Genomic DNA, 13,389 nt, shown 5'->3' on the forward strand with positions numbered 1-13,389 from the left:
AGTCATGCGGCAGTAACCCATGAATGAAAACCCACAGGCTTATGTTAAGAGACTTATTTTAACACTCCAGATATTTTTTCAAAGCTTTAAAATACAGGACTTTTAAAAGTCTAAATATCTCTTCATGGCAGGTGCTTTTTATGGTTCCTCTTGAGACTTTTAGACCGGTCCATTTGACAGTTTCGACAGTTGATTTTGATAGATCTGTTGACTGTTCCCCCATGAGCTTTTGAGTTTATGCACTTTTTACACACAACTTGACCTCCCCCAAAGCACCGCACCACCTCCAGAGGTGTCCTGGGACCAGATCCAAAGGGGCTCCTTAACTCTCCAAAGGGTTACCTTAGCTATCCAAACAAATCCACAAAGTTCAGACCTGCTCTTACCAGGTCAATCCTGCACACATCAAGCTTCACTTCACACTTCTGGGCTGCCAAAACCCAACTTGACTGGAGTCAGCTCATAATTTAAATAGTCAGCTGCCTCTGTAAACCACGCATGCACAAATAGCAAATTGCTCCCTTTTACTCACGAAAATGGGAAGTCCCTTGTTCAGGGGCAGGACTTATGATTTTCAGGCACTTCTAATTCTCCATTGTGATGAAACTCCAGGCCTAATTTGATTTAGGAGTATTAATTGAATTGGATGCAAGCTTCCTTGACATTAGTTTGGTCTGCATTCAAGCTAATTTCATACAAATTAGAAGCAGGAGTAGGACACTTGGTGCCTTGAGTCAGCTCTACCATTCAATAAGATCATGGCTGATATAATTGTAACATCAACCCCACATTGCTGACCACACCCGATAACCTTTTAGCCCTTGTTAATCAAGCATCTATCCAGCTCTGTATTAAAAATATTCAAAGATTATGCTTCCACTGCCTTTGGGGAAGAGATGATGTGGAGATGCCGGCGTTGGACTGGGGTGAGCACAGTAAGAAGTCTTACACCACCAGGTTAAAGTCCAACAAGTCTGTTTCAAACACTAGCTTTCGGAGCACTGCTCCATCCTCAGGTGAATGAAGAGGCATGTTCCAGAAACATGTATATAGACAAAGTCAAAGATGCAAGACAATGCTTTGAATGCGAGCATTTGCAGGTAATTAAGTCTTTACAGATCCAGAGAGAGGTGTAACCCCAAGTTAAAGAGGTGTGAATTGTCTCAAGCCAAGACAGTTGATTGGATTTTGCAAGCCCAGGCCAGATGGTGGGGGCTGAATGTAATGCGACATGAATCCAAGTTGAGGCCGTCCACTTGTGTGCAGAACTTGGCTATAAGTTTCTGCTCAGTGATATTGCGTTGTCGCGTGTCCTGAAGACCGCCTTGGAAAACGCTTACCCGGAGATCAGAGGCTGAATGCCCTTGACTGCTGAAGTGTTCCCCGACTGGAAGGGAACATTTCTGCCTGGCGATTGTTGCGCGATGTCCGTTCATCCTTTGTTGTAGCGTCTGCATGGTCTCGCCAATGTGCCACGCTTCGGGACATCCTTTCCTGCAGTGTATGAGGTAGACAACATTGGCCGAGTCGCACGAGTATGCTGTGGTGTGTGTGGTGTCGTACCCAGCCTTAAGAACAGCGACCACGACACCACACAACCCTGCCATTGGCAATCTCTGCAAGACGTGCCAGATCATCGACATGGGTACCAACTTTACACGTGAGAGCACCACCCACCAGGTACGCGGTACATACTCGTGCGACTCGGCCAACGTTGTCTGCCTCATACGCTGCAGGAAAGGATGTCCGAAAGCGTGGTACATTGGCGAGACCATGCTGACGCTGCGACAATGGATGAACGGACATTGCACGACAATCGCCAGGCAGGAATGTTCCCTTCCAGTCGGGGAACACTTCAGCAGTCAAGGGCATTCAGCCTCTGATCTCCGGGTAAGCGTTCTCCAAGGCGGCCTTCAGGACCCGCAACAATGCCGAATCGCCGACCAGAAACTTGTAGCCAAGTTCCGCACACAGGAGCACGGCCTCAACCGGGACCTTGGATTCATGTCGCATTACATTCATCCCCCACCATCTGGCCTGGGATTGCGAAATCCTACCAATTGTCCTGGCTTGAGACAATTCACACATCTTTAACTTGGGGTTCCTCCTATCTCTGGATCTGTAAAGACTTAATTACCTGCAAATGCTCGCAATCAAAGCATTGTCTTGCATCTTTGACTTTGGCTGAATATATGTTTCCGGAACATACGTCTTCATTCACCTGAGGAAGGAGCAGTGCTCCGAAAGCTAGTGATTTGAAACAAAACTGTTGGACTTTAACCTGGTGTTGTAAGACTTCTTACTTTGAGGAAGAGAGTTGCAGAGACTCACGACTCTTTGAGAGAAAAAAGTTCTCTTCATCTCTGCCTTAAATGAGCAACCCCTTATCTTTAAACAATGACTCCCAAATTCTAGGTTCTTTGACAAGAGGAAACATTCTCTTCACATCCACCCTGTCAGCACCCCTCAGGATCTTAAAGGTTTCAATTAAGTTGCCTCCTATACTTTTAAACCTCAGTAGATACAAACCTTTCCTCTTAAGACAACCTTCTGACTCCTGGTATTAGTCCAATAAACCCTCTCTGAACTGCTACTGCATTTACATCTTAGGCCTGAATTTTTGACCCATCGGATGCGCACACTCGACGCTCCCAGAACAGACGTGAAAGCTATTCCCAGCTGAAATCGTCACCGGATCGCAATTTCATGCTGACTGGCTTATTATCAGGCAGCCAGGACAAAACACGCTCTGTGAAAGAAGGGAAGAAGGCAGGCGCTGAGAAAACGAAGGGTGCAGGCTAATGCTTCTAATGTGTTCCCTCAGGGGGACTGCCACTGCGGAGCTCTCTCACCTAATCCATGAAAAATAAATCACACCATAAAAACTATGCAAAGAGTTTCTAGGTAACTCATTCAAGCACAAAATTCAGTCCCCAGACACCTTCTTTCATTTCATTTCAGCCTGAACAGTTCATCCCGCCCTGAATTGAGATTAAAGCTAAAACATAAAGGCTGCCTGGCCTGTCGGCCTGTCCGCAAACCGTAAAAGCATACGGGCCTGTAAAAATGTGTTCAGTTGGCCCATGAATTGGCTAAATTTGCCATCTTGATTGTCAGCGAGCACACTTTGGACTCTGTGCTCGCCAACCAAAAATATTGCGTGAACACATAATGACAGAAGGACCACTGTGGTCGACATTTATAAAGCCTTAGAAATGGTGTGGCGCGCCACACGGTTCAAAGATAATTAGGGATGGACAACAAACGCAGGCCTTGCCAGTGATGCCCACATCCCATGAAAGAATACATTTTTAAACAATCCTTCTATAATTTGATTACAGCAACTTGGAGATGATGCACGTTCTAAATCGTATTTATACACACAGGTCACTGATTAATCTGAATTTATGAAATAAACCCAAAATACCCCAGTTAATCATTAGAAAAGTGAGTGCTAGATATTTGTGTTGTATTTTGCAGAAAAGAAAAAGAAGGAATAACACTGCTTGATGACAAGACGCACATTGCAGAGCAGAAGGAAAGATATAAAGCCTACAGTATAGTGGTGGAGAACGTGCCAGTCGAAGCTGGAGAACAGTTTTATGCGGGTGATTATGATGACGAATATGATGACACTTACGATGGTGGCCAAGTAGGAGCAAATGACGTGGATTCAGATGATGAACTGATTAGTCGAAGGTAGGATGAGTGAACATTATTGCAAAATGCAGAGACCTGAAAGTGACTCTTTAATTTTACTGTATGTATTTCCACTTATGTATTTTACAATAAATGCGACTGCTATTTCTACTTAGCTGTTAGAATATACTACTCTAGTTTTTAAGATTATACCTGGACATGTTTATACACGCTTTTTTAACATTTTGGTTATCGAGGTTCCTTTCACATGTGAGGTTTAAGTATCTCCAGGTCAGAAACTACTCAAAAATTCTCAGAAAGAAGAGTTTCCCTTTACCATACTTGGGGATCACCCTTCTCTCCCTATTAGATATTCTCCTTGTTTGCCTTGGTCCATAGTATTTTAGGTACAAGTTGGCAAGGAACCAACTTAGCAGCCAACAACTGTATTACCACATAGCTAAGATTGCAGTTTCCCAACAGAGCATACAGGTAAATGTTCTGTTACTTGTTGAGCTAATGACCTCTGTTCTTGATGTCATTGTTTCCCAGGGTGGAGCCAAGTGGTAGGAATGTTTTTTTTTTAAATTTTGAGTACCCAATTCATTTTTTTCCAATTAAGGAGCAAATTAGCGTGGCCAATCCATCTATCCTGCACATCTTTGGGTTTATGGGGGTGGGACCCACGCAGACACCGGGAGAATGTGCGAACTCCACACGGACAGTGACCTAGGGCCGGAATTGAACCCGGATCCTCGGTGCCGTGAGGCAGCAGTGCTAACTAGCACGCCACTAGTGTCGACAAGTGGGAGGAATCTTATCGGCCTCCAGACAAGTCTATTCGCAGTTGCCATGAAGCTGGTACATAACCACAGTTGGAGGATCTTTGGGAGAGTAGGGACCAAGAATATCCAAGCAATTTACTATTTTTAACTTGGAAAATATGTTGAGGATATATTTTCATCAAATTAAAAGATGATGGGGAAAGGGCAGGAGAGTGGCACTGTGAGAGCTGGCGTGTGCATGATGGGCCAAATAGCTACCTGTGCTGCAAAACTCTATAATCTGATTAATTTATCTCTGTATAATTTCACTTCATACAATATATTTATAATAATAGTTTACCCTGAGTTATGTGGTCTGCCAATTTTCTGCCAACTAAAATCAAGATTACATGGTGATATTCCATACTATAACCAGTGTATTACCCAATGGTTTTCAGGTTTGTTGTTTACCTTGTGATATGCTACCCCAGATACTTTGTGCTATACTCTCCCAGATACTTTGCATTGGCGGTCAAGTATAGGGTTACATACAAAAGTGGATTCTTGTAGAGAACATAAATAAAGAATATTGTTGAGTAGTAATTAGATTTGAATGGGTTAATTACTTTGATTTTGAGGGCAGAAGGAGAGGACGTGAGTACAAACTTCGGCAGCATCAATTAAAATTAGAGATTACAATTTAATAGATTTGTTGAACAGGTTTCCAACAGGAGCTGTCCATCTGGATTAACTGATTTGGAGGAAAATGTTAACTATCAGGTTAAGGATGGATATAAAGTCATAACGTTGGTTACAGACATGGCTCACTACAATTCCGACTGAGGAGTTTTGAGTTTCTGCAATGGTGCAGCTGTGGAAAGATGTAACAGCTTGTCAAGAACAGGGCGGCACGATAGCACAGTGGTTAGCACTGTTGCTTCACAGCGCCAGGGTCCCAAGTTCGATTCCTGACTTGGGACACTGTCTGTGCGGAGTCTGCATGTTCTCCCTGTGTCTGCGTGGGTTCCCTCCAGGTGCTCCGATTTCCTCCCACACGTCCCGAAAGACTTGCTGTTAGGTAGTTTGGATATTCTGAATTGTTCCTCCGTATACCTGAACAGGCGCCCGACTGTGGCGACGAGGGGATTTTCACAGTAACTTCGTTGCAGTGTTTTTAAAAAAAGAGGCACTTTCCATACATGGAAATAAGAATTCATAATAGGGAATGGAAGAAGTTTGATGGTGTGAGACAATAGGTAATTTTTTTTTCAAGATATGCATAGATGTAGATTATGTAGACATCCAAATAGTCAAAAGCAATTTTCCAGTGAAGTTGCGAGATATGGTGTGATGCCATGCTGCATAATATTTCTTTCTCAGCTGTGTTGGAGAGTCAAATTTTATATAATTGGACATATGATCCCCTTGTGTTTCTATTGCTTTATAATTTTCTTCATTGCACTTTAGAATAAATTAATTGGGCAGCACAGTGGTTAGCAGTGCTGCCTTTCAGCACCGAGGACCCGGGTGCGATCCCGGCCCTGGGTCACTGTCCATATGGAATTTACACATTCTCCCTTGTCTGCGTGTGTTTCCTAAACCCAAAGATGTGCAGGTTAGGTGGATTGGCCACGCTAAATTGCCCCTTAATTGGAGGAAAAAAAAGAATTGGGTACTCTAAATTTATTTTTAAAAGAATTAATTAATTAATGCAGAATTAAAAGGACATATCCTTTTATGGTTCACTAGTTCAGCACGACATTCTTTACCTTCTCCATAGTAAATCGCCTGAAACTACAAATGAATTTTTTTTAAAAAATGGACGAGTGTATTATGAATCAGTGTCATTCATTGTGGTAATTTCATAAATAAAATGGTCCTTTACCAGCTGCAGGTATAACATATTTCATTGTTTTCCAGACCATTTACAATCCCCCGTATCCTGAGACAAAAAGACGAAGATGGGGAAGATGATGATGAATCTGAAGAGGAAGCACCAAAGGTAGTCCAAATTATGTGAAATAGTGCCACATAATAAGTTGGGATTTAGCACATTCATGGAAGCCAGTACATACAAGTGTTGTGCGGTTTTTTTTCAGAAATGTGGGTGGAAACATTTTGGGGGTGGATTCTTCATTGCCTGATGTTGGTAGTGGATATCCTGATCTGGCAGAGAATGGAGTGTTGGCTGAAAAGCAGGGTCAGTGCTGGAAGACATCCCGTTCCGATGCTCTGGTCCCACGGCAACAAGCTACACGCCTTGCGCTGGTGGGAGGGTGCAAATCAGTGCTTTCCACCCAATCGCATCTGATTAACAGGCTAGAAGCTTGTGTGTGCCCCCCCCCCCCCCCCCCAAACACACACACAGCAGGAAATCCTCCTGGGGGGCTTTGGAGCAAGTTTTCCTAAGTGTGACCCTGATACGATGGATCCTGCAATGGGGCAAGGGGTCAGTGCATAACTGAGGTGCGCCCAAAGTCCATCAGAAGCCCCCGCCCCCCCACACACACAACACAAAGCCTCTATCCCACAGCAGAAAGATTATATCTGCTTTAGATATGGCGAGGAGCTGTCAATCATAGCAGGTGTGCTTATAAACATTGGTGTGGAGATGCCGGCGTTGGACTGGGGTGAGCACAGTAACAAGTTTTACAACACCAGGTTAAAGTCCAACAGGTTTGTTTCAAACACTAGCTTTTGGGGCACTGCTCCTTCCTCAGGTAAACATTGGGGTTAACATCAAAGCAGGGTACTTGAGATACATTCAGCGTGAAGGGAAAGACAGATAAGAAATCCACCAAGCAGCTGTCTCTGGAGTAATAAAACTGTAAATCACTGGCTATTGCAATATATTGTAATGTGAAATTAAATTCAAGGGATGTCAAAGGATTTGAGGCTCTTTGAAGTGTACTTGGCTTTCGAGGAAGCCTCTGGAATTTGTACCAGCTGCTACTTTAAACACTTTTATCGGAGGCAGCAGATGTTTGGGAAATGTAAGTGAAAATGCAGTGATCTTTCACTCCACTGCCTGGTCTGCTCTTCAGCTTTCAGGTCGGGGCCTCTGATGAGGTAGATCTCCGGCAGTGGGTGGGTGGGGGGGGGCGGGGGGAGGCTGGGAATGACAACCGTTATTCCAATGGTGGGGGGGAATGCCGCTGCGTCAACACTGGGGCGGCCAAATGCCAGGATTCTATGGAGCTCGACTCTATGCATAGAATAGCATGGAAAAGGAGAGGGAATCGCTCCTGGATGCTGCTCCTTGTGCCAGCGGAGACCAGTAGCGAGTCTCTGCTGGTGGGAGCACTTAGTCTCCAGCATGGAGAATCGAACCCCTTATCTCTGTGAATCAATTTCATCCAATTAGCTAAAATGAGATGCACTTTAAATCTCTGCCATTCTATCTGTAAAACCTCAGACACTTCAATCAGTTTATTACTCGTATATGTTTTTCTTTGTATGATGAACAAAGGACAAATACAAGTGTATGATTCAACCAGATTCATTTAGCAAAGAGTAAAAACATTTGCCCTTGTTAAATGATCCCAAAACAATACTAAATGATCCCAAGATTCTTAATACTACCCAAGCCGATGGACTTAGTCAAGTTCTGGGTCCGATTCTCTGAGTCTCGATTTTTCAGGGCCTTCGTCTGCAAAGGTGGGTCTTGCACGCCGCTGCCTCCTTCTGTCTCTGTTCGGTTGTCCAATCTTCTTTGCTGCCTCAGCAAGTCTTCGCTGGGCAGGGTCCTGATGGTCAATCTTTATGCTCCTCTTCTCGCCTTACCAGAGGGTTCTCTGGCCCTCAGCCAATGAGGTCTTGGGGTGGGGATCACAACAATAATAATAATCCTTATTATTGTCACAAGTAGGCTTGCATTAACACTGCAATGAAGTTACTGTGAAAATCCCCTAGTCGTCTGTTCGGGTACACTGAGGGAGAGTTCAAAATGTCCAATTCACCGAACAAGCATGTCTTTCAGGACTTATGGGCAGCACGGTAGCACAAGTAGATAGCACTGTGGTTTCACAGTGCCAGGGTCTCAGGTTCAATTCCCCGCTTGGTCACTGTCTGTGCAGAGTCTGCACGTTCTCCCCGTGTCTGTGTGGGTTTCCTCTGGGTGTTCTGGTTTCGTCCCACAGTCCAATGACGTGCAGGTTAGGTGGATTGGCCATGATAAATTGCCCTTAGTGTCCAAAAAGGTTAGGAGGGGTTATTGGGTTATGGGGATAGGGTGGAAGTGAGGGATTAAGTGGGTCAGTGCAGACTTGATGGGCTGAATGGCCTCCTGCACTGTATGTTCTAAACCGGAGCACCCAGAGGAAACCCACGCAGACAATACTCAATGGCATTGCTGGTTGCAACTGTGCAGACACCAGGAACCCAACCCGAGAGGCCATTCCTAGATGTATTGTTTTCACGTAACCATACGGTAACGGCAGGAAATCTGGATGCCAGCATGTCTAGCTTTATCTGAGCAACCCAAAACAATCGATCCATAAGAATAGGTCCGAATATATCCTGATGGCTGATTGACAGGGCAGGTCCAGACATGCCCTGGCAATTTGGCTTGTGTTCAGTGTATTCAAAGTCCCTTCAGGCCAGTTCTGGAGCTGACTGTGATTTGATTTAAATAAAAATGTCCAATTCTTAATTTAGAGTGCCCAATCTTATTGGACCTAAAATTCAGGCTGCTGTCCATTTTGCCACAGTGTGAAAAAATTCCTTTCACCTAAAAGGGTTTTAACTTAGATCAAAATATAAGTATGTAACTATAAACTGTTCGGAAGTAATTCACATTGATTTTGTTAAATAAGCAATTCAATTGAGAGCTACCACATTCATGCCAGTCTTCTCTGGGAATGAAACCATCTGTGAGGAGAGGGAAAAGCAAATATTTTTTGTCTGAACTTTGCTGTTATCCTAAATTTATAAAAAAACAAATAAGACTGTTGTTTTCCACTCATTTTCTCCCAGTGCCTTCAGTACCTTTGCCAGGCCAAGTTATCTATTATTACCATCCCATACGCATCATCTGGGTGGGGGAAGAGACTTCTCTTGGGCCTGACTCGATATTGTGATGTCTCTGCACCTAATCACGGATTAAATCCACAAATGTTTATAAACTCATGACTCTTAAACGTCTCTGGCCTAAATTGTGGTCACATTAGTGTACAGAAGCACAAATGAGCCCTGAGCTGATCTCTGATACAATTACAAATCAGGCAGCCAGCCACTTATCCATGTCATGTATTCTTCCATAGAATTCTATTCCAAATAAAGCCATTGTGAAGATTGTCTCAGAATTAATGATGCTTATGAAAGTTGTCTGGCAAGCAACCAAAGATCTATCTTTGTGAAGATAAAAGTATTCTACTGTTACCTGAAAATATAGAAAAATGTAACATGATTGTTTTGATTTCTAGGAGGAAGGTCCAAAGAGGGATCTGTTTGTACAGGACCCAGCGATGCTAAGGGAAAGGGCAGAGGCAAGACGTGCTACCTTCAATGCCAGAAGAGGGTAAGAGTCTAGACCGCAAGTATGATTTCATTAATGATTTTGAACTGAACAGTGGGTAAAGAAAAATCAAAGACATTTTATTAATTTCAGCTTTGAATTTATCCCCATAGCTCTTGATTATTTTTTCTTTACCCATCCTTATTTTCACCCGCAGCTTCACGCACAATTACAAGATTCTAGTGCACTTTTCTTTTAAAAAATTAGTTCTCTCTCTGTCAATTTGCTGTTACATATTTTATAGCCATACTGCTTTCAACTTACAAGTAAGCACCAACTGCAATTACTTTATTTTTTAGTCTTATTTATATTGTTAGTAATTAAAGATTTGTAATTCCTTCCAATATATTTTTCAGCGAAGAAAAATATTGGGCATCTTTACAAATGCTTATTTAAAATGAGTTCTTTGCATATCCTCTGGTGACAGTGACTAATTGTAACGTTTGTTTCACTTGCCAAACTAATCCCAGCTGCTTTGACTTTTAAACCTGGTGCAGAAAAGATCATTCGTTTTGGTCAGAACTCTAATCCCAGTGCTGTCGACAAATAATCTGTTGATCACTTAATTATGAAAAGCTACTTCAGGTACCTGTCATTGCTCTCACTGTCTGAAGTTGGTGCCAATGGAACGCCCTCCCAAGATTGGATTGATAGCAGATTAACTTGTGCTGTTACAAAGTGTAGGATCTCTTATTTTTCAAATGGTGGTAGTGCGAGATTGAGTTCTATTGCAAAAGTCAAGTTTGTACACTTCCAAAAACTACAAAAAGAAAAGAAACAAAAGCCCAGCAGGGCATAAGGAAGAAAACAACTGGAAAGAGAACAGAGAGAAGAGAGACAGGCAACACTTGCGCTAGTAACCGTACACCTGTGAATTTAATCTTTGTCCCCTATTGGTTTACAAGTTTTAAATTGAGTGGTCTCTACCATCACTCACTTTGATATCTGACTTACTCCCTTTGCAGTCTAGCTAAGAGGCTGGTGTAAGGTTTCACCACCAAGCTGACCGTGACTTACTTAGAACAAAGCAGCTTGTATTTCAATTGCAGTTACAATATTTTTAAACTTGAATTTTAACTATTTCCCTACACTAAGGAACCCAGTTTCTTTGACCATCTCGTGTGAATATCTGAGTATCAAAGAAGATAACAAATTAACTTGTTCGAAGTAGTTATGAATAATGGCTTCCACTGTCGGCTCTAAACTCCTGAATGAGCTGAAAAGCATATCAAACCCCTTTGGCTTGTGCACCCATCAGCCTCTTTGTTGAAGTTACAGAGGGATGCTAGACTATTGAAAATTATTGTTTAAAATCCTGCAACTAATTTGATATCAGGAACAGGTAGCTTAAACTCAACCCTCTGCTAAGTAAAATAGCCAAAAGTCCCTAGTTGTGACATTCCCTTTTTAATTCTTAAAATTCCATAATAAGTTGGGACATTTATCTACATTAAAAATGTGATATAAATGGAAATTGTTGTATCTTCCTACAAGGGAGCATTCACTTTGTGTTGGTGAGAAGTCTGGATTTAGGAACTGATATTTAGGAAATTCATATAGAAATCCATACAGTAGCACCAGAAATCTAGCTCATTCCCACACTTTTCCCCTCTCCGTCCCAAAATTACTCCATTAAGATTTTTTTAAAGTATAGTTGATTTCTCTAAAAGAGGCAAACTGGAATTGTTTAATTTTATTCAATGTTCTCTGAATATATTTATATGTTGCTTTCCAGGTTCAGACATGACAACACTGCTGCTTCAGGGAATACTAAAGGCCAGGGACAAGCAAAAGAAACAGTAGTGGAGAGAAGAAAGAAAGAGGCCAATAAATCCCTTCGAGCTAATCACAATCGTCGATCGCTTGCAGATAGGAAGCGGAACAAAGGAATGATTCCATCTTGATTTTTTTTTTAAACCTTTTTCCCTCCACCACCATGGAACTGGCCAAAATTTTGCTTCCCTCCAGTGGCCACTTTCAGCTAATAAATTGAACTCTAATTTTCCAAGATTTTTTTCTTCTTAAGCAATAATAATCAAACATATTGCACAACAAAGCATGCATTCATTTTTCTCCTCAGGACAAAGTTTTCATCCCCTGAAATATTTTGCCTCATAATCTCAGTCATGTCGACTGACAGATTAACCTTTTATGGGGTTGTAGTTTGAGTGACAGTCAAGCCTAGACTCAACTGAACATAGTGACATAGTAAGAATATCAGCTATTGCATTACTGGAGTAATCAAATTTTTGTTTATTTACTGATTCTTAAAATGAGTTGCTCAATGTTACAATTTGTCTTTGCTTATTTGTCTGTGTTTCCTTGAAACTGTAATTGATAAATCCTGAAATACGTTTGACACCCCTCACCATTATTGTCAGACCACTGTAAAATCAGGCAGTTGAGTCAACAGAAACAAGTTTTACTTTTAACAACAACAAAAATTGGAATTTTTTTGAATGTTTCCCTTCTTTGGGTGTACTTCATTTCATTTGTAGCCCCAAAAACATTTCCATACATCCTGATTTTACATCTTTCATTGATGTTGGATATCGAATTGGCATGTTGGACCCGAGTCAGCTGTCTGGGGTGGCGGGACTACAGAAATTTTAATGTCTTGCTTGATGACTTAATGGCTTAGGGGAGATATATTAGGTGCAGATTTTTATCCAACAAATGCATGGCCGAGGATGTTTGCACATCAATGACTGTATTGAAAACATGATGGGGATATTAAAACAAGAATGAAATGAGGGCTAAAATAGGTTTTCCCTACATTGGGGATAGTTTCAGTACACAGACTAGATAATATGCACTGTTTATAATTCTTAACTCTTACCATTGATGACATCAGCATCAGACACACTCACTATTACTCAGTGCACTATTGCTTGTTTTGCACAATCCTATTCCTTTCCTGTGGTTTGGGATTACCATGAATAGTTACACAATCCATTCTCTTATTTAGAACCAATTTGAGTGTAATAATTGAAAGTATCTAATATGAATGCTGACAACAATAATTTTCAATTAAAGACTGAGTCATCAGTCAGTGTGTAGTAGTCCTATGTTTTTCCAGTTGCATCGTTGGCAAGGCCTACAGTTATTGCTCATTGTAAAGTGTCTTGATACAACTGAGTGGCCTGCTGGGTCTCTTCAGAGACCAGTTAAGACTCAATCAACTTGTTAACCTAGCTAAAGCTATTATTCAGGGTAAATTGCTACAGAACCACTTCTGCTTGAAATGGCAATGAACAATTGTCATGCAGTCTAAAATTTGTAATTGAAAAGTGCTCAGCATGATATAGAAAAACAACAAGTGAAACAATTGCAGGAATAGTTTGTTGAAAGTACCTTAGTAGTATGAGTATTGGATCATATGAGTATACAGCAAATTTAATGTAGTAAAACAACTCGATGTGACAGGAGCAAGTAAAATTTGACACTGACCCACGTAAAGATATTTCTGCA

At 41.8% G+C, this 13,389-nt stretch overlaps 1 protein-coding gene across 3 annotated transcripts in view; it reads left to right on the forward strand.

Moving 5' to 3' along the window:
- ascc2 (activating signal cointegrator 1 complex subunit 2) overlaps positions 1–12,970 on the forward strand; it is an 82,149-nt gene extending 69,179 nt beyond the window's left edge. For all 3 annotated transcript variants that reach the window (XM_072496023.1, XM_072496043.1, XM_072496034.1), the window contains exons 16-19: positions 3,481–3,699; positions 6,324–6,405; positions 9,827–9,921; positions 11,654–12,970. In XM_072496023.1, coding sequence (XP_072352124.1) covers positions 3,481–3,699; positions 6,324–6,405; positions 9,827–9,921; positions 11,654–11,822 — 565 coding nt within the window. In that variant the 3' untranslated portion in view covers positions 11,823–12,970. The remainder of the gene's footprint in view (positions 1–3,480; positions 3,700–6,323; positions 6,406–9,826; positions 9,922–11,653) is intronic.
- The last annotated feature ends 419 nt before the right edge of the window (positions 12,971–13,389 follow it).

The sequence above is a fragment of the Scyliorhinus torazame genome, chromosome 1 (assembly GCF_047496885.1).
Source record: "Scyliorhinus torazame isolate Kashiwa2021f chromosome 1, sScyTor2.1, whole genome shotgun sequence".
NCBI classification, from domain to species: Eukaryota; Metazoa; Chordata; class Chondrichthyes; order Carcharhiniformes; family Scyliorhinidae; genus Scyliorhinus; species Scyliorhinus torazame.